This window comes from Pneumocystis jirovecii (genome assembly GCF_001477535.1).
Source record: "Pneumocystis jirovecii RU7 chromosome Unknown supercont1.11, whole genome shotgun sequence".
NCBI lineage: Eukaryota > Fungi > Ascomycota > Pneumocystomycetes > Pneumocystales > Pneumocystaceae > Pneumocystis > Pneumocystis jirovecii.
The window spans coordinates 247,927-266,610 of record NW_017264785.1 but is presented as its reverse complement, the minus strand read 5'-3'; the positions used below and the strand labels follow the sequence as shown (position 1 = coordinate 266,610).

At 27.1% G+C, this 18,684-nt stretch overlaps 8 protein-coding genes across 8 annotated transcripts; 5 read left to right on the top strand and 3 right to left on the bottom strand.

The window, feature by feature from the left end:
* Window positions 1–415: 415 nt before the first annotated feature.
* Window positions 416–1,568, top strand: T551_02556 (uncharacterized protein; the record flags this gene model as incomplete). The annotated part of the gene is made up of 2 exons (XM_018374819.1): window positions 416–832; window positions 879–1,568. 2 exons carry the CDS (start codon window positions 416–418, stop codon window positions 1,566–1,568), a joined length of 1,107 nt encoding a protein of 368 aa, XP_018229041.1.
* A 1,000-nt stretch (window positions 1,569–2,568) lies between these two features.
* T551_02555 (uncharacterized protein) lies at window positions 2,569–4,500 on the bottom strand (the record flags this gene model as incomplete). The annotated part of the gene is made up of 7 exons (XM_018374818.1): window positions 2,569–3,194; window positions 3,233–3,364; window positions 3,409–3,517; window positions 3,567–3,703; window positions 3,743–4,084; window positions 4,125–4,208; window positions 4,254–4,500. 7 exons carry the CDS (start codon window positions 4,498–4,500, stop codon window positions 2,569–2,571), a joined length of 1,677 nt encoding a protein of 558 aa, XP_018229040.1.
* A 475-nt stretch (window positions 4,501–4,975) lies between these two features.
* T551_02554 (uncharacterized protein) lies at window positions 4,976–7,490 on the top strand (the record flags this gene model as incomplete). Its single annotated transcript, XM_018374817.1, has 6 exons — window positions 4,976–5,345; window positions 5,393–5,489; window positions 5,536–5,830; window positions 5,873–7,164; window positions 7,210–7,285; window positions 7,329–7,490. 6 exons carry the CDS (start codon window positions 4,976–4,978, stop codon window positions 7,488–7,490), a joined length of 2,292 nt encoding a protein of 763 aa, XP_018229039.1.
* Window positions 7,491–7,850: 360 nt separating this feature from the next.
* Window positions 7,851–9,118, bottom strand: T551_02553 (sterol 24-C-methyltransferase; the record flags this gene model as incomplete). The annotated part of the gene is made up of 4 exons (XM_018374816.1): window positions 7,851–8,507; window positions 8,557–8,784; window positions 8,829–8,876; window positions 8,918–9,118. The coding sequence occupies 4 exons, from the start codon at window positions 9,116–9,118 to the stop codon at window positions 7,851–7,853; spliced, it is 1,134 nt and encodes a 377-aa protein (XP_018229038.1).
* A 1,418-nt stretch (window positions 9,119–10,536) lies between these two features.
* T551_02552 (cell division control protein 42) lies at window positions 10,537–11,257 on the top strand (the record flags this gene model as incomplete). The annotated part of the gene is made up of 4 exons (XM_018374815.1): window positions 10,537–10,641; window positions 10,688–10,706; window positions 10,763–11,106; window positions 11,150–11,257. 4 exons carry the CDS (start codon window positions 10,537–10,539, stop codon window positions 11,255–11,257), a joined length of 576 nt encoding a protein of 191 aa, XP_018229037.1.
* Window positions 11,258–11,764: 507 nt separating this feature from the next.
* On the top strand, window positions 11,765–12,424 carry T551_02551 (uncharacterized protein; the record flags this gene model as incomplete). The annotated part of the gene is made up of 1 exon (XM_018374814.1): window positions 11,765–12,424. The coding sequence occupies one exon, from the start codon at window positions 11,765–11,767 to the stop codon at window positions 12,422–12,424; it is 660 nt and encodes a 219-aa protein (XP_018229036.1).
* A 246-nt stretch (window positions 12,425–12,670) lies between these two features.
* Window positions 12,671–17,122, bottom strand: T551_02550 (uncharacterized protein; the record flags this gene model as incomplete). The annotated part of the gene is made up of 19 exons (XM_018374813.1): window positions 12,671–12,937; window positions 12,978–13,058; window positions 13,099–13,245; window positions 13,291–13,405; window positions 13,449–13,557; window positions 13,605–13,776; window positions 13,823–13,946; window positions 13,991–14,133; window positions 14,176–14,397; window positions 14,445–14,726; window positions 14,772–14,945; window positions 14,994–15,197; window positions 15,239–15,287; window positions 15,333–15,590; window positions 15,621–15,834; window positions 15,881–16,518; window positions 16,569–16,753; window positions 16,798–16,995; window positions 17,039–17,122. 19 exons carry the CDS (start codon window positions 17,120–17,122, stop codon window positions 12,671–12,673), a joined length of 3,666 nt encoding a protein of 1,221 aa, XP_018229035.1.
* Window positions 17,123–17,340: 218 nt separating this feature from the next.
* Window positions 17,341–18,170, top strand: T551_02549 (uncharacterized protein; the record flags this gene model as incomplete). The annotated part of the gene is made up of 6 exons (XM_018374812.1): window positions 17,341–17,389; window positions 17,430–17,501; window positions 17,545–17,668; window positions 17,715–17,791; window positions 17,836–17,935; window positions 17,984–18,170. The coding sequence occupies 6 exons, from the start codon at window positions 17,341–17,343 to the stop codon at window positions 18,168–18,170; spliced, it is 609 nt and encodes a 202-aa protein (XP_018229034.1).
* Window positions 18,171–18,684: the final 514 nt, after the last annotated feature.

The following is an 18,684-nucleotide window of genomic DNA, read 5'->3' as shown; positions in this document are numbered from 1 at the left end:
CGATATGATCAAGGAACAAATATAACTAACAATATAAAATTATCCTTGTATAACTATTTATACCTCTTTACAAACATGCTGCGTATTCTATGAAATAATCAAAAACTTTTAAAAAATTATTAAATGTAGATATATATTTAAAATATAATAATAAATCAATTTTATTAAACATACAATTACAAATAAAAACATAAAATTACAAATGATATAAAAAACGTAAAAAAATATAAAAAAGTATAAAAAAGTATGAAAAAACAAGAAGATAATATATATATATATCATTATAATTTCTATAACTTAACATTCTAACTTTCATAGATACATACAGGTGTCCCAAAGTAACCAAAATCATATCCATGTTTAAACCTCCTTTTAGAACTAACAATAAAAAAAGTAAAAAATTATAAAACACAAAATGCTAAAAACTCACGGACATGGAATATTTTTATCTCTTATACTTTCATTGTCACTATTTCTCATATTTTTTCTTTGTTCAATAAATACAAATTATACAAAATACTCAAGATTATCATCAGAAGCTCTTATAGATATAAAAAGACAAAAAAAAAGAGATTATTATTCAAAGAAGTTAGAACATACAGGATTTTCTTTTGAATCACGTATTGCTATGTTTTCTACAAGAACTTTTGAAGACGTACCACAAACTCTTTATGAACATTTAGCATTTCAATTTCCGTATAAAATAAAAGAAAAATTTCCAGATTATATTTGGCAATTTTGGAAGTATGAACCTTCTGAATCAAAATTTGATTCAAGACTTCGTTTATTAGAAGCTAGTTGGGCAAAACATCATAATAACAGCATCCATACGGTAAACTATTTATAAATACTTTTTACATATTAAGTTTTTATATAAGATAGTCAAAGAAGAATACGGGTACCATCTTATAAGACATCTCTATTTATCTATTCCTGACATTGTAAAAGCATATGATGCACTTTCAACATCTAGTCTTAAAGCTAGATTTTTTCGTTATCTTATTCTTTTTGCAAGAGGTGGCATTTATAGCGATATTAATACGGAAATATTACTTCCGGCATCTAAGTGGATATCAAAATCAATACAACTTTCTTCTATAGGTCTTGTTATAGGCATAGAAGTTAATACAATCAATCATCCAAATTCAACACAAAATTATTCTAATTTTTTACAATTTAGTACAGGAACTATTATGGCAAAACCAGGACATCCTATTCTTCGAGAAATTATAGTAAATATAACTCAGGAAATTCTAAAAAAAAAACAAAAAAATCTTAACAAAAATAATTTGAAATTTACAAAATTTAGAAATTGTAAACTATGGACAAATATTATCTTTGATTACTTATCTTATCCAAACCTTATTAATAACTCTACAGTTAGAAACACAAATATTTCTTATTCTTATTTATCAAAAATTAATAAAGAAAAAGCTATAAAAGACATTGTTATTTTACCAATTACTAGTTTTTCCCTTAACAAAAAATATTTATCAAATAAGACTTTAAAAAATCCACAAGCAATACTCAGACATAAATTTGAAGATATCATGGAACTTAATAGTTAAAATATTAAAAAACAATTCATGAATCATTAATATTATAACATATATACATTCATTTTAAAATTTATGATTTAGGGAACTTTGTATAGTTGAACAGAACATAATCCTTATAACATTTAATACATTAGAATAATTTTTTGAATACTTTTTTTAGACATTTTAAATGATATTTCTTAAACTTGTATATTTTTAACATTTTCTAAAACGAAAAAATTTATTAGAATCATTTACTAAATATTCTAATAAATAATTCTAAGTATGCAATTATATTATTACCCAATACTTATATATTTATAAACTATTATAAAATAATCAATACTTAAATTATTCATTTAAAGTCTTATAAACCAAATAACACTTAAATCATTAAAAGAAGTTAAAATTTAGGAAATTTGACTTATGTAAAGTGAAAAAAAATAAATTCAATATTACATAAAAGTTCATTACTAATATTTAAATGATTATTTCCATTTCTATTAACAAATAAATTGTATAATAATTATATGTCTATTTATATTAAATATTCTATTAAATAATTCAAATACAGAAAAATTAATTTAAATCAATTATTCTTATCACTAAAAAAACTTTAATAAATTATTTTCTACAAAATGAAAAAATAATAAGAAATATATTACAAAATAACATAAGAAAATTAAATATACATTTCCTAAATTAATAATATAATTTAAAAATAATTTAAAAAAATAACTTAAAATAAATCTATGCATCATAAACATCAATTCTAATCAAAATAACCCAAAACAAATATTTTCTTTTAACATTATTTAAACCTATATACTTAAATAACTCTATTAAAAACAAAATTTATAAATAAACTTAAAAACAAATACACAACCACTATATATACACATATAATTATGTAAGTAACAGTAATTTCAAAATCTATTTATTAAAATATGAAAATATTTTTTTATAAAATCATAATTTAAAATATATACAAATATGTTTTAAATAAATATATTTAACCAAATTGAAAAAATCATCCATTTAATGCATTTAATGCATTTTCTATATCACTCATCATTTCTATTACTTTTTCTTCTTGCCATTGTTGAGCTATAACTTGAACACCCACAGGAAGTCCATGCATTTTATCAGGATCATACAAGGGTCGAGACGATTGATATAGTTTTTGATGTATTAGTCCATCCCATTTTTTATATTCATCGGATAATACATCCATTGTACGATCTACATATGTAACAGGTAAAGAACCAACTGAATAATTTAACAAATTATATATAAAAGTGGAAGCAGCAATAGCAGAAACACTTGCTGTTCCATTATGAGGTAATGCAGGAAGTGGATTAGTAGGAGCAATTATACCATCAAGTTTATATTCATTCCAAATTTTGAACCATTCTTTTCGATAAAGATTACGCCTATAAATAAGATGACAATATTCTATAGTTTTTTTTTTCCCTACAGCTTTAAATACCATAGAAAATTTCGGATCACAAATAATATTTTCTACTATATATCCAATAGCACGTTTTAAAAAATAAGGAACCCAAGAAGCCAACATTGGCAGCCAAATATTCTTTTCCATTGGATCTTTTTTAACAAAATCATAAACTCTTTTATAACCATCACTAGATGTTAAACCTTTTCAATTAGATAAGATATTAAAAAATCTCAAATACCAATAAATATTTCAACAGCATCAAAAGAACTAGGCGGACGTATCTCAACAACTTTATGACCAAAAGCTTTAAGAGAATCAATTACCATACGAACTGCTCTACGACAAGCAGGAGATGTTAAAGTAAACTCGTCTAAAACAAATAAATATAAAAAATTCCATTTATTCTTCATTTACCTTCAAAATAATACCCAAATACTTTAAAATTCGTTGATCGCAATGATTCTCTCCATGACAAAGGTATACATGAAAAATCATATGATTCAGGCTCAGAGCTCAATATAGCCTAATTAAACATTTAAAAATACTTTTTTTTTTATTTCAAATGATCATACTTTAGTAATAAACTTCAAATCCAAGACAGATCTTGCCATAGGACCTGTAACAACACGAACTCCTTCAAAACCCTCAACAATTGAAAAATGCCCTGCCAAAGGAAACCTATCAGATGAAGGTTTTAAAGCATAAATACCTAAAATTTTAATACATTTTCCATTTCAGCAGATCATACCACAATAATGTGCAGGAATCCTCAAACTTCCTCCAATATCACTTCCAAAACCCAAAGCTGATGAATTAGAAGCAAGAGACACTGCTTCACCACCAGAACTACCACCGCATGTATATGTGGCAGAAAATGGATTAAAAGTTCTACCAAAAATAGGATTAGAACATTCAAACGCAAAAAGCGTCTGAGGAACATTTGTTTTAAAAAGAATCACAGCACCCATATCTTTTATCATTTTCACAAGCGCAGAATCTTCTAAAGAGGGCTTAGAAACAAACATTGACATTCCTAACGACGAATCATATCCACTTATATTATACGTATCTTTAAACGATACAGGAACACCTAAATAATCATGAAAAAACAAAAAAAAATATCATAATACCATGAAGAGGACCCCTAGGAGGTTTTCCACATGCCAATTCTTCATCCAAAAGCGCAGCTTGCTCAATCGCCTCAACAAAAAACACTAAAACCTTTATAACTCATTCATTTATGAATTAAATAGATCTACCTTCTGTCATAAAATTATTTTTCTCATTACTTCGAATAGCACTCCGTATATAAGCCTTAACAACATTCGTTGCAGTCCATCTAGGCTCTTTTCTCGCTATTTTTTTTGCAATCATTTCAGCAGATGCAGAAAGAAATTCTTCATCACCATCAACTGGACAACTCGAACCAACCAATATCAAAGCCTTTCGAATCGCAACTTGCCTTTGTTTTTGCTTAATTTTCTTTAAATTTTGAAAAGAAATCATTTAGTTATAAACTTGTTCGTCTTTTAAAATCCAACGTCGTTAGGAATTTAGTCACAAATTATTGTTATAAACGGAGTTATCCGAAAAACTAGAATGAATTTTGGAAATAAAAAAAGCATTCAAGATATTTTCTGAAAATCCATAGAATTTATTTAAATATAAATATATAAAAATTGTAAAAATGGTGTATTTTTAGTTTTTTTCTTCTATTAAAAATAAAAAAGTACTTTTAATGTTCTTGAAAAAGTATATTTATTATCTATTTTAAAGAGATTTAAACTATATATTATTCTAAAAAAATTATTATTTAAACTAAAGCTTGATTTGAAAAATGAAACAGAAAACCAATCAATCCTTAAAGCCAATCTCATAAAAATCACAATCTTAATTTTTTCTTAAAGAATATATTTTACAAAATAAAAAAATGAATAATACTAATTCATTAAAATAATTTTATTTAGTCTAATTCAAACAAATGGGAAAAAACAAAGAAAAGCAAGATCATACTGAAGTAAAGCATACAATGAAAAAAACAAATCCAAAGCTAGATAACATAGAAAAAGGAAACAGCGTAATACCATCTCATCACAAAGAAAAGAAAACAAACTCCAAAGGAAATAAAAAGATATATAATTTTGATTCCGATAAAGATGATAAATATGACATTGATTTAGAATCATTTCAAGACATAAACAATCATTTGGAATATTTAGAGTATCAAAAAAAAAATCAAACACTAAAATATAATACACTTGATTTATTCAGTGATGAGTTTAATAAAAAAGATGAAAAAAACAACACAAATGTTTCAAAATTAATATCTCAAAAAAATACAAATTCAACAGGTATGTAAAATAAAAATATGTCTGAAAATTTTAAAAATATTCAGTAGAAAATTCTATAGCTCAAAATGAACAATCAGAACAAAAAGTGACCATAAAAGAAAAAAAAAATAAAGAATCAAATGAGAAAAAAAAAAAAAAAGAAAAGTATTATCAACTAAATTATAAAATATATATTCCTTACATTTTTTAGTAAATTAGAAGCCAAAGAAAAAATCATCAAAGCAAGAATAATAGAAAATAAATTGAATGAAGAAAATAACGAGATTCTCCCAATTTATTCATATGCATCAGGGTCTTTAACAAATAAGGAAAACACTCATATAAGAGAAGCAATAGCAGTTACAGGAAATTTAGTATCTCCATTAAATTCAAAAAATTTTCAGGTTGATAAAGTGACAATACAAGCATATGGAAAATTACTTATAAAAGAAAGCGAAATAAATTTAATCAATGGTAGAAGATATGGATTAATTGCACCTAATGGCGTATGGAAACTAGCTAAAATACATGTATTAATGTTCTTCTAGAGTGGAAAATCTACACTTATGCATGCAATTGCATCTAATCTTATTCCAAGACCACAAACTCTTGATGTTTACTTACTAGATAGAGAATATACACCTACGGAAATGACATCAATAGACGCTTTACTAGATATTAATAAGCATGAAACTAGGTGTTTAGAAGAAGAGTTAATAGAGCTTTTAGATGATCCTGATAAAAATTCTATAAGAATAAACTCTATTGAACAAAGAATGGCTGAATTAGAAATAGGAATGTGTGAGCATAAAGCTAGAAATATTTTAGAAGGGCTTGGATTTAATAAAGAAATGATGCAACAAAAAACTTGCAATTTAAGTGGTGGATGGAGAATGAGAATATCTTTAGCACGGATATTATTCGTTAAACCAACTTTGATTTTGCTTGATGAACCAACTAATCATCTTGATTTTGAAGCTATTGCATGGTTAGAAGACTACCTTGTCCATGAATTAGATGGTCATACTCTCCTAATAACATCACATTCCCAAGATACATTAAATGAAATTTGTACAGATATAATACACCTTTATAACGGCCGTCTAGACTATTATTCAGGAAACTATGATACATTCAAAAAAATAAGAAAAGAAAAAGATATACAAATTATGAAAAAAACAAAAACAAAGGAAAATAAGATGGAAGTTTTACAAAAAAAATTAAATATGACAGGAAGTAAACAACAACAACAAGCAAAAAGCAAGCTTGTTGCACTAGAAAAAAAAATAGAGAAAGACAAAGAAAAAAATAAAATATTAAATGAAGATATTATCAAAGAAAAAGAATTAATTCTCAAATTTGAAAATTGTAATGGAGGAATACCATCACCTGCTATAAAATTTAGAGATGTTTCATTCGGGTTTCCAGATAAACCTCTTCTTTTTAGAGATCTTAATTTTGGAATTAACCTTAACTCTAAAATTGCTTTAGTCGGTCCCAATGGTGCAGGAAAAACGACATTGATTCGCCTTTTAATGGGAAATCTTCAAGCTATATCAGGTGATATAACCCGTCATCACCATTTACGTATTGCTCATTTTCATCAACATATGAACGATCAACTAAATTTAGACATTTCAGCAGTACAATGGTTACATGAAATATCACCAGAACGTTCAGAAAGTGCTATGAGAGGTTTTTTAGGGAAATATGGGCTTACGGGGAAAAGCCAGGTTGTACCTATGAAACAGTTAAGTGACGGGCAACGAAGAAGAGTTTTATTTGCATTTTTAGGATTAAAGAATCCTCATATAATAATGTTTGATGAACCTACAAATGCGTAAGTTCTTAATAAGTTCAAAAAAGTCAATGTAAATAAAATTAGACTAGATATTAATACGATAGATGCTCTCTGTATGGCTATCAATAATTTCGATGGAGGTGCTGTTATAATTTCACACGTGAGTATAATTACTTTTTTACTTCTGATTATAATGAATTTAGGATTTTATGTTAATTAATAAAGTAGCCACTGAAATATGGGTCATAGAAAATGGTAAAATTCATGTATGGGATGGAAGTATAAAAGAGTATAAAGAGAAACTAAAAAAGAAATTCCAAGAAAAAAGAGAAAAAGAAACCAAACCATTTATTTTGAAAAACTAAAATATCCTAAATACTCTAAAAATATTTCTTTCTCTAAAACATTTATAATTTATCTTTAATTTATACACCATAATTATATAATCCTATTTTAATGTACAAAACCTTTTTCTATATTAAGCCTAATAGCCTATAGAGCATTGGAGTCTTAATCTCATAAATAGCTAAAAATAATCACTAATAAAAATAATCAATATTAATATTATATAATATTTATTTAATCGTTCATTAACATTTTATAATATAAAATTAAAAAAATATTATAAAAATAACAATAAATAATTTCAGTAAACAAAATACTTATTCCTTTTTTAAAATATCTAATATACTACAAATTATAAAATATAAATATTATATAAAATATTAAACTAAAGGCTTCCTGCAAACCCACATCTGCATAGGACTAAATATTTGTTGCTTTCCAGCATCTACAAGAGCATCCGCAGCAAGCAACAAAACATCGTTAACTTTTTTACAACCTTTTGGTGCAACGCCAATAAACTCCATAAGATTTAAGAAAAACCCAATAAACCACCTCCCAAGCCACGTCATACGCGCAATAGAAAACAAATCCCAAAGAGATCTAACTTTCCTGAAATCAGTATCGAGAAGATAATACCATGGAATTTCATTATTTTTTGTAGAAAGCTCTTCTGAATGAATAATTTCAAACCCCACCTTCCTTAAAGCAGCTTCGGACTCACTAACTTTAAACATTTTAGGAATAGAATCACCAATCTCAATCCCATAGACAATTTTCCGATGTTCGGGGTTAGTTTCGTCATATTTATCAAGCAAAACCCATTCATAAAGAGCAAAAATACCGCCAGGCTTAAGAACTCGGAAAGCTTCACCATAAACTCCTTCTAAAGAAGGTGCATGAACAGTAGCCTCAATAGAATATACTTTATCAAAATAATTATCAGAAAAAGGCATCTGCATAAAGTCCCCTTTAACAAAACTTAATTTATCAGACAACCCCTTTTTCTGTGCATAAAACTGTGCACGCTCAATTTGATACTAGTAGAAAATATTAGCTATAGACATAAAACTTTTTTCTAAAAAATACATCGTTATTGTTTATCCCTACAATATTTGCACCCGTGAAAACAGATATCTCAAGCGCTGGACCACCTACTCCAGATCCAATATCTAAAACCGTTTCGCCTTCACGTATTCCAGCATGAGAAGCAAGATAATGTTCATGTCGCGCAATAGCTTTAGAAAACGACTCGCCTCTTGAAAACCGGCAAAAATGAAAGGACGGAGACCATCCATACTCATATAAATCCGTCACCTAAAACATTTATAAATACAAAATAAAAAAATAAAATCTTATACAAGATTATAATAATGACGAGTAAGCGTAGCATAACCCTTAAAACGATTCTTTACAAAATATTAGAATAGAAATAAAAAAAACAACTAACTTGTTGATGAACACCATCCTTCTTATCAAGATACTTGTCGCCCCAAAATCCAAAATACGAATCAAATGCAACTTTTTGAGCATCTCTATTCTTGTTGAATAAAGCACAGATCCCATGTTTGCTTTTAGCATCCGACCCGTGCATAGCCTTTGAAAACTCATAATCTTTTTCTATATCTAACGGCTCAAGTTCAAAAGTCATTTTTACAAAATATCAACTAAAATCATTAGAAATGTGAAAAACAGAGAAAAAAAAAATTATGCAAAAAACCTAAAATATACGAAATCCCTTATGCCAAAATCTTCTTTATATAAAATCTTTATATAAAAATTTAAAACACTTCTATAAGATAAATTTAAAAATATAAATTTAATCTTCGGGACAAATATCTAAGAAAATAAAGAAAATAACCTTTACGTAAAATTATATTGTATATAATATATAATATAATATACAAAAAATACATAGAGTATTTTTTAATTTTAATATTCATAAATATATTTGTTAACAATTTAAAAAGATAATTTTTAAAAACTAAATACAAATACAGAAACATTAGATAAATCATTTATTAATAAATATTTTTTTAAACCCTAATTAACTTTTTTTTGAAATTTTCACTTAAATCTAGGTCAAAAAATATTTTATATAATATAAAAATATCTACAGTTAATCTAAATATTCTTTCTTTTAATATATTTTGGTACATTTTTCATCATACTTATTACAAAAAGATATTCAAAAACTACACGCTTCAGCTACGTAAAAACATAAAAGAAAGATATTTTCAAAAAGCAATTAATACAAATTAAAAGAAACCCATATAATGAAAATAGAATTTATGTATTTCCCCAATAAAAACAAATAGAAAAGCGTTTTTTTATAAAAAAAAACATATATGTACTCAGTCATATACAATAATTTAATAATCAATGAATATATTTAGACTAATTTTCGTAGATTTGGATATACTTATAGAACCACTCTAATTTTTTTATAGCTTCTAAAACTTTAATTAATATATATATAGCTACATATAAATTAAATAAATACTTTCAAAAATGCATTTATGAAGTCATTTTATTTATTTTTTAAATATTAAAACTTTTCACATTTTTAAACCAATATATTATATTGAATGGCCGAAGTACTTAAAAATCTCCTTAAGTCTACGTAAAATTATTTATTAAGACAAACAAAAAAAAGTTGGAAAAAAGCTACCAAAACCAACTAAAAAGTATTACATACAATATAAAATAAGAAAAGGAGAAATTTAAGAAAATATTTGCGTTTTTTGAACGTTAAAATTTGAGCTAGCGATAGCAAAATTCATATTTTTTTCTTTTAAAATAAAATCAGAATTTATATATAAAAATTATATAAAAATATATCAAACTGGTGCCTTCAGGAGCCTATTCAGAAGGATTATCTAAGTAAGTATTTTTTTCCAAAAAAATCAAAAATAGTACAAAATCCAGTTTACATTTGTCGTGAAAAAAAATTGTCATAAAGTCAAATGAACTATCTTTTAAGAACTCATAAATATTCAAATATACAACACCCAAAAAATATACCTTTTTTAGTCTATAGCTAACATAATATTCTCTAGACGTGTTACGATGCAGACCATCAAATGTGTCGTTGTTGGTGATGGCGCAGTTGGTAAAACATGTCTGTTAATATCTTATACAACAAACAAGTTCCCTTCAGAATATGTTCCTACTGTAATAATTCCTTTTTTATATATTTCTAGAGTCTTATTATATTTAGGTATTTGATAATTATGCAGGTCAGAATTGCTTTTTTATTTTTTTTTATACCATTCCTTCTACTTACATCCTACAGTCACAGTAATGATAGGAGAAGAACCTTACACATTGGGTCTTTTTGATACAGCTGGACAAGAAGATTATGATCGATTACGCCCCCTATCATATCCACAAACAGATGTTTTTCTTATCTGCTTCTCTGTTACTAGCCCAGCAAGCTTTGAAAACGTTAAGGAAAAATGGCTCCCAGAAGTTCGCCATCATTGTCCTGGAACTCCTTGTCTCATTGTTGGCACACAAATCGATTTACGAGATGATCCTGTAGTTTTAGAAAAATTAAAGCGACAAAATCATTCTCCCATTACAACAGAACAAGGGGAAAGAGTATCACGAGAGCTGGGTGTAGCGAAATATGTAGAGGTCTGAATCCATTGTTCTATTATTTTTTTAATATAATTTTCAGTGCTCAGCATTAACTCAAAAAGGCTTAAAAAATGTTTTTGATGAAGCCATTGTTTGTGCACTTGAGCCCCCTGTAACAAAAAAGAAAACAAAATGCCTTATTTTATAAATTATGACTTATGTCAATACATTATCTTACATCGAAACAAATAATTCTAGCTTTTTATGAAAAAAGCACATTTTTGTTTTATACATAACATCTAGTAAGCAATTTATCTAATTTTTTTATTTCATTTTCATTTGTCTTTAATAAATTATACCAAGAAATTATTTAAATATTTATCCAAACGTTCTCTATAAGGACTATTCTCATCTACATATTTTTTTAAAACAAATGTATTCTATATGTATTTATTCAAGAAAGTATCATAAAAACTGAGTAAATAATATATTTTTTATTTTAAAATGTCATCCAACGTATACTTCGGTCTCTAATTTTTTTAGACATTTTCTACAAAAAATTACTATTTTATTACAAGAAAATACATTGAAAAATACTCCGTATTCTAATTCTTATTGGCAAAATAATATTCTTTTCTGCTTCTCAAAAACACTAATGTTTAAAACAGAATATGACGATTTTCTAAGAAAAGTCTACAAATATATATAAAATATTATGCCACGGCCAGTTCGACACACAAAAAGCTCTGTTCTACTTGAATATGGACCGTCTTTTTCTTCTGGACCTCAAGCATCCTCTACACCAACCCAAGATCCATCAAACATAACATGGACGTCAGATTTATCACCTATTGAAACATCTGAACCAAACAGAGATATAGATATACAAACAAACACATCTCCTGATCCATTTGGGTTCAAAGAAATTCAAGGAATCCATCCAACACTTAAAATCAAACACTTAAAGCCATTACTAAATGAACCAGAAGTAAGTGACGAAACGCCATTTTCAGACTTTTCATCATTATCGAAAAACAAAAGCCCTTTTCAAGAATCATCAAGTGAAGAAGATTCAAGTCCACTACCAAAACAAAGATCTATAAGGGCTAAACCAAAAAATTTAAAATACAAAGAAAACGAAAATGAAAATGACAATTATTATCACAAAAAAAAAAAAAAATACACCAAAAAACATCAAAATGCATCAGAAGTTGTAAACATGGAAGATAAAGTCATAATCCTTGAAAAAGATACAAATGAATTTGATATAAGGAAACATGCTATATCTTCAAAAAGCATTATAGAATACTTTAAAGAAGTTGACAAATTCGAATTAGACGTAGAAGATGTCCCTGCAAACCACACTAGTGATTAAATAATCTGTATGATACCCCTTGTTTACAATTGTTATATCCCACTCTCAATAAAAATAACAACAGAACCTATAAATATCATTTAAATCCAATTATGTTTTTTATTATCATATTTTTAACTAACATCAAAATAAGCTATATGCTACAGAATATTTTTTATACAATAGCTACAAATAAAACTACATCTATATATTACATGTAGTAGCCTTTACAAATAACGAAATTAGTTAGATCCTTATTAATGCCATTTATTCTTTTTCCATCTTATCACTATCTAAACTATCTACTTCAATTTCACTTTCAATACTTCCATCATTACTTATAATTTCATCAGTCATTTCATCATCATCGCCATTCTCAACATAATTCACAGCCTGCAAAACTCGTCTACTCCTTCTTAATGGCGCAACTGTATTTTCTAACTTTTTCTGACTTTTAGAAGTATTTTTCGAAAGGCGTTTCTTAACAGGTTCTATTTTTTTAACCAATTCTATTTTTTCAACAACAGATTTCCGCTAAATCGTTAAAAAACATTATTTCTTGCCTATTACTTACTTTTTTAACCAGTCTAGAAAATTTTGTGAACGAAACAAGCCTTTCCTCAATATCCTTATCAACATAAACTCGTTTAGCAATCTTTAATCTCAGTTAAGAACGAAAGATAATCATATATTACCTCTGAAGCAATTTTTGGATTAGTTAATATCGCGTATAGTTCTGAAGGTAATTTAAGTTTTTTAGGATAAATTTGTATTGTCCATGAATTAGACATAGCCATAATCCTAATTAAAGCTTGAGATAAATCCGACAAAACATAAAGTCTCTAAATATCTATCAATTATAACAAATAAACTTAAATTAACTATACATCACTATTTTCAGGAGATATTAAATCATAAAATTGTTTTATCCTTTGTACTAAATGAAATAATAATGAAAGAGAGTCTGAAGTAGCTAAAAGTTCTAAATAAAAATTTATGTATCTTAAAATATCAAAACAAAAAAACAACAAAAAGTATTTTATACTTTGCAAAATCAATTAAATCATCAACATCAGTAGAAAAATCCGGATGATGAGCAAGAAAATGAATAAATCTTACAATCGAATATTCAAGTGTAAAAGTTTCACGGTTCCCTAAAATAAATTAACATCAGATAATAACAAAAATCAATATAACAGACGAGAAACAGAAACACATGATTTAATCCATCTAACTACCTCTTGTTTAAATTCTTCTTCTGGCTCATGAGCTATAAGAAAAATTGGTATGTAATAACGTGCAGTTAATTTATCTAAATTTAAATATTTCATTAATTTTTTGACAAAATTATAACGAACTTGAAAACATGGATCCTTTTTCAAATTAAACAATAATACAAAAACTTTAATCATATTTAACCTGAACTAACAATGCCATTTTATAAAAATCTTCAACAGAAATAATCTCTTCAAAGACACTAAGACTAGACAACTTTAAAAGCAACCGTCCTGCAACTAGACGTATATGTGATTGAAATCGCAGCCTAAAAATGACTTAGTTTATATCATTACAAAACGAAAATTTTACGGAGTGTTTCTTTCTTTTGAAATTTCCCCCATATTTGTCATAATTGATGCAAGAAGTCGAAACACAGGCTTTGCCAATTGTTGAACACCATCAGCGTTCATATTTGCCCTTAGCCTATTCACAAGAATCTTAAGTGCTAATATCTGAACTTATAAATATCTTAATCAAATTTCAAGATCTTTTACCTTTGCTTTGCATTCATCCTCAAGAACATTATCATCAACCCAGTCTTCATCATTTGACTCCTCAGAAATAAGATTAACAAGTAATACTTCTTTAATTAAAAAACTTGTATATTGATCAGCTTTCAATTCCATTTCATCAGGAGCATAAAGCACAAGCTGTGATAAAGCAGATAACTTAGTCAAAAAATACAAAGAAGAAACACAAAGATCATTAAATACTTCCTAAAGCATATAAGAACAACAAATTAAAAAATTTAAGGAAAACATACTTCAATTAAATCATGAAGAACCTTTTCTTTATTAATTGAATGCAATAAAATACAAACAGCTTGTTTTGATTCCGAAGGACTCCCTCTTAAGGCAAAAGAAGTAACTGCTTCTAATAATCTTGGATCTGTAGATATATCTTGAGGAAATGAAGAAATAAACTGAGCATAAACTTTTAAAGTGTCAGTACAAGATATATTTGATTCAATATTATGTTCTTTAATCAAAAACGAAATTTCTGTTACGTGTGCTTTATATACAGAAGGCTGTATTAAAGATATTTCCTTGAAAAAATCAAAATCAAATTATTATCACCTTAATTCATTCACCTTTAAGAGCTCACGTGCAGTATCTGCCAACATATTTTTATTAAATCTAGTATACTCGATAATCGGTGATATTACACTTTTGTTATATAACATAGGACTTATTTTAAAAACAAAAAATTTAAATGTTCCTACTAAAGCAGAAGAAACCTGTTCTATTCGCTTTAAAAATTCTTTCTATTTTAAAATTAAAATCCAATTATAATCAATGACTTAAAAACATACCTGAGATTTTAAAATTTGTTTATAATCATTTGACAAATTCATACAATCTTTAAGTAACTTATATAAACGCCTATCATTTAACCTAGAAAATTTCTCAAAATCCAACTCCGCCTTTACAGGATCACCATATAACGATTTAAGGCGAGTAATAGCATCATTCAAAGAGGAAAGAATTCTCTTTTCATTATCAGAAATTACACCACCCTATAATTTCTTTAATAACAACAATAAAACAAATCTCTTACATTATATTTTTCGCAAATACCGAGATAATACTCTGCTATCTTGACATATCTTTAATATCATTAATTATCAATATAAATAAGTATTATATTATACTTAGACTGATTTCTTCCTAAAGATAAAAATGCTTGCTTAGCCCGACTATCCAAATTCTTATACATAACTAACATTCGTTGCGTTCTTTTGGTATCATCTATTTCCATATAATCAAGAATATATTCATATAAAACAGATTCTAACAATATATTAATTTCCTTATCATTTATGTATATAGTATGCAGTATTCTAGAAGGAATTAACGAAAACCATTCTGTTGTAGCGTTTAAATTTTCTAAACTAAGGAAAATCAATGATCTATTAAATTTTAAAACAAGTATAACATACATATCATTATAAGCCATATTATATAATTTCCCAAGACAATGCATTGCCTCAATCCGGACTACTTGCTTCCTATCTTTAGATCGGTCTGACAAAACATCTAAAACATTGCTTGGAATTTTTTCACGAACTGTACAATAATCCAAAGAACCTAACATTTTACAAACAGTCATCCGTACTTTTTCATCAACATCTACATATTTTGCCAAAATGCCCTCTAAATATTAAGTGAAAAGACAAAACAAAATTAAAGAGGTATATACCTACTACAGTGGCCATTACTTCAGTAGAATAACTAAAATTTACCAAAACATTAAATAAACCCTCTAACCATTTTATTCGTATGACAGGACTTTTATCATTTCCACGAGACAACCAGCTTTTCCATAGAGAGGGGTATTCTTTAGTAAAATCAATCTTTTGTTCTTTGACAGACAGCATTTCAGAAATAGTTGATGTGCTTAAAAGTCGAAACGTTACATTTTCCGCCATGAGCTCTTGCTCCAACTGAGGCATAACGTTTTCAAGAATAGGTGGTGAAGCCACATAAAGTTCATAAACCAAGCGATGTGCCTTTTCTACATCCTGCAACATTACTTCATCCAATTCAACCTGAAAATTCTCATCAATCGAACGATTGGCCTCAAAAACAATATCTGTAAAGTATTGGCATACATATCTTTGCAAACGTTCAGCACATATATTACAAAGCTGTTTAGCCATTATATATGCTGGTGGCCGTTCAATTTTTAATGTAAATGGATGACTCGTTTTTGAACCAAGACCAGTAAATTGGGAAAATATCATATCTATAACCTTTGAAGGAAGCATTGCAGATTCGTCAATCAACTGTGCCAAAATATCAACCATAGAAATTATAACATTACGTGGTTGTTCTGGACTAAAACAGGTCAAACCAAAACCATTTTCAAATAGAAACCCATTTCATACGTCGCTATTTCAAAAAATACACGAAATAATTCAATTGTTAATACATGCCCATTAGAAAGGTCCGCCATTAACACTATTGACTTAACTTGAGACAAACTCTCAAGAAGATAAAATGCTTGTGCATAATAAGGCATTTCAGGACCAGTAAGTCCCTTCAACTGACTAACAAATAATTCAAAAATGCTCTAAAATAGCTTATCAACACTAAATTCCACTAATATACACATACATTTAACTGCGACGGCGTATACGGAGCATCTGGTGCACAAAGCCGAAGAATATCAGCCAAACAGCATGCCGTATATGCACGGACACCTTTATCCTTGTGATTTATAAGCGTTTCATTCACTAACTCAGCAATCACTGCATCTAAAGACGAGCGCTCCACTTGCTCCTGGTCATGATCAGCAAGTTCTGCTTGAAGTACCTATACAAAGCTATAAACCACACAAAAGACATATATAACTTACTCGTAAGCGTCTAAGCACTTCACCAACGCTCAAACGAGCTGTTCCTTTCTGAACGAGTGCTTCATTAAAGCGGAGACATACCATCTCGTCGAACGTCGTTGAATAGCGAGTAAAACTACAAAAAAATACAATTGAAATATAAAAAGAATACAAAGCACAAAAAAGCAAAAAACAAGAAAGAAAAAAGGGTATAAAAATAGATTTCGTATAAATTTTCATATATATTTAGGTAGATCAGAAATCATAGATAGTTCCAGTGCAACGATAGATATAGGGTGGTATTTGATAATATTAGAAAAAATATGCTTCAAATCAAGCGGAAACACAATGAAGAACCAATTCCTTTGCTTTGTAAATAAATGCGGCTTAACTATGAACTAATAGAATACAGTTATGGCGGAATCATCAGACCCTTCTGGTAGCATAAGCCCTTTTAAACGTAAAAAAAAGGAAAACGACTATGGTAAAATAACAAACAATAGCGTGCTATAATTTACAAAACAAAGTGTTTATACTTTCTGAAACAGTACAAAATGAATCCATAAAAGAATATTTACAAAAACAAGAAGGAAAACAAATAACAAAAGCAAAAAAGCAATCAGAATGGCCTCCTGTATATACACTAGAAAAGTTCAAACATGTTTATTGTTTTCTGAATTCTAACTTCTTTAAATAGAATACTTAGCAATGAACTTAAAAATCCAACAAACTGTTACGAAATATCACCGAATAAAAACAGAAAATCTCTCGAATGTACTAATTATTTTTTTTCTTATATTATTTCTTATATGTTTTAGCTGATCAACCATCTCCAATGAATAATTATGTATATGATATGTATGTTCCTTTAGTTTATACACCTGATGAACCTCTACCTACTTCACAATATGGAGTTTTGTAAGTTGATGAATTATTTATAAATACTATTGACATCTTAATGTCAAGAATGGTTAAAGAAAACGAAAATATTTCTTTTTTTGAAGATACCTTAAATTCTTCTGAAGAAGATGAAAACTCTGAAGAAGACGAAGATTCTAACGCAGAAGATTTTTATCGAAATACATATCCAGATGAAGATACATGGCCAACTAGCGATACTGAAGAATACGAATCAAAAAGTTCTTTATATTAACCTCAAATTTCTAAAGAGATTACAGATTTTACAGTTTTATCATATTTAGTAATAATTAATATACAACATTACATTTTCAATCAAGATTTAATAAAAGATATCAAAAGATATTTATATATACCTCTATGATTTCAGACCTTTCAAAATGTTTCAACAAAGCTATTTCATGAAAATTTAAATAAATATACAAATTCTCAATTTTTCTAGATTTCACATATTTTAAAGAATTTTGAATTCAAATTCAATTAAAAATATCATAGCTATTTTTTGTATATCTAATAATACTTTATAAATTAGTCGTACTAATAATATTATTAAGAAAGGCAACAAAAAAAGGATTATTCAAAATCTCAATTAAGATAAAAAAACATTTTTAAGACGTATATTTAGCATAAAAAAGTTATATATTATAAAAATCTTATTATCCAAAGACGAAAAATATCGATTCATAATATATTTACATTTTTTTTAAAATATAATACAAAATCAAATATTATTATATTTTAAAAAATAG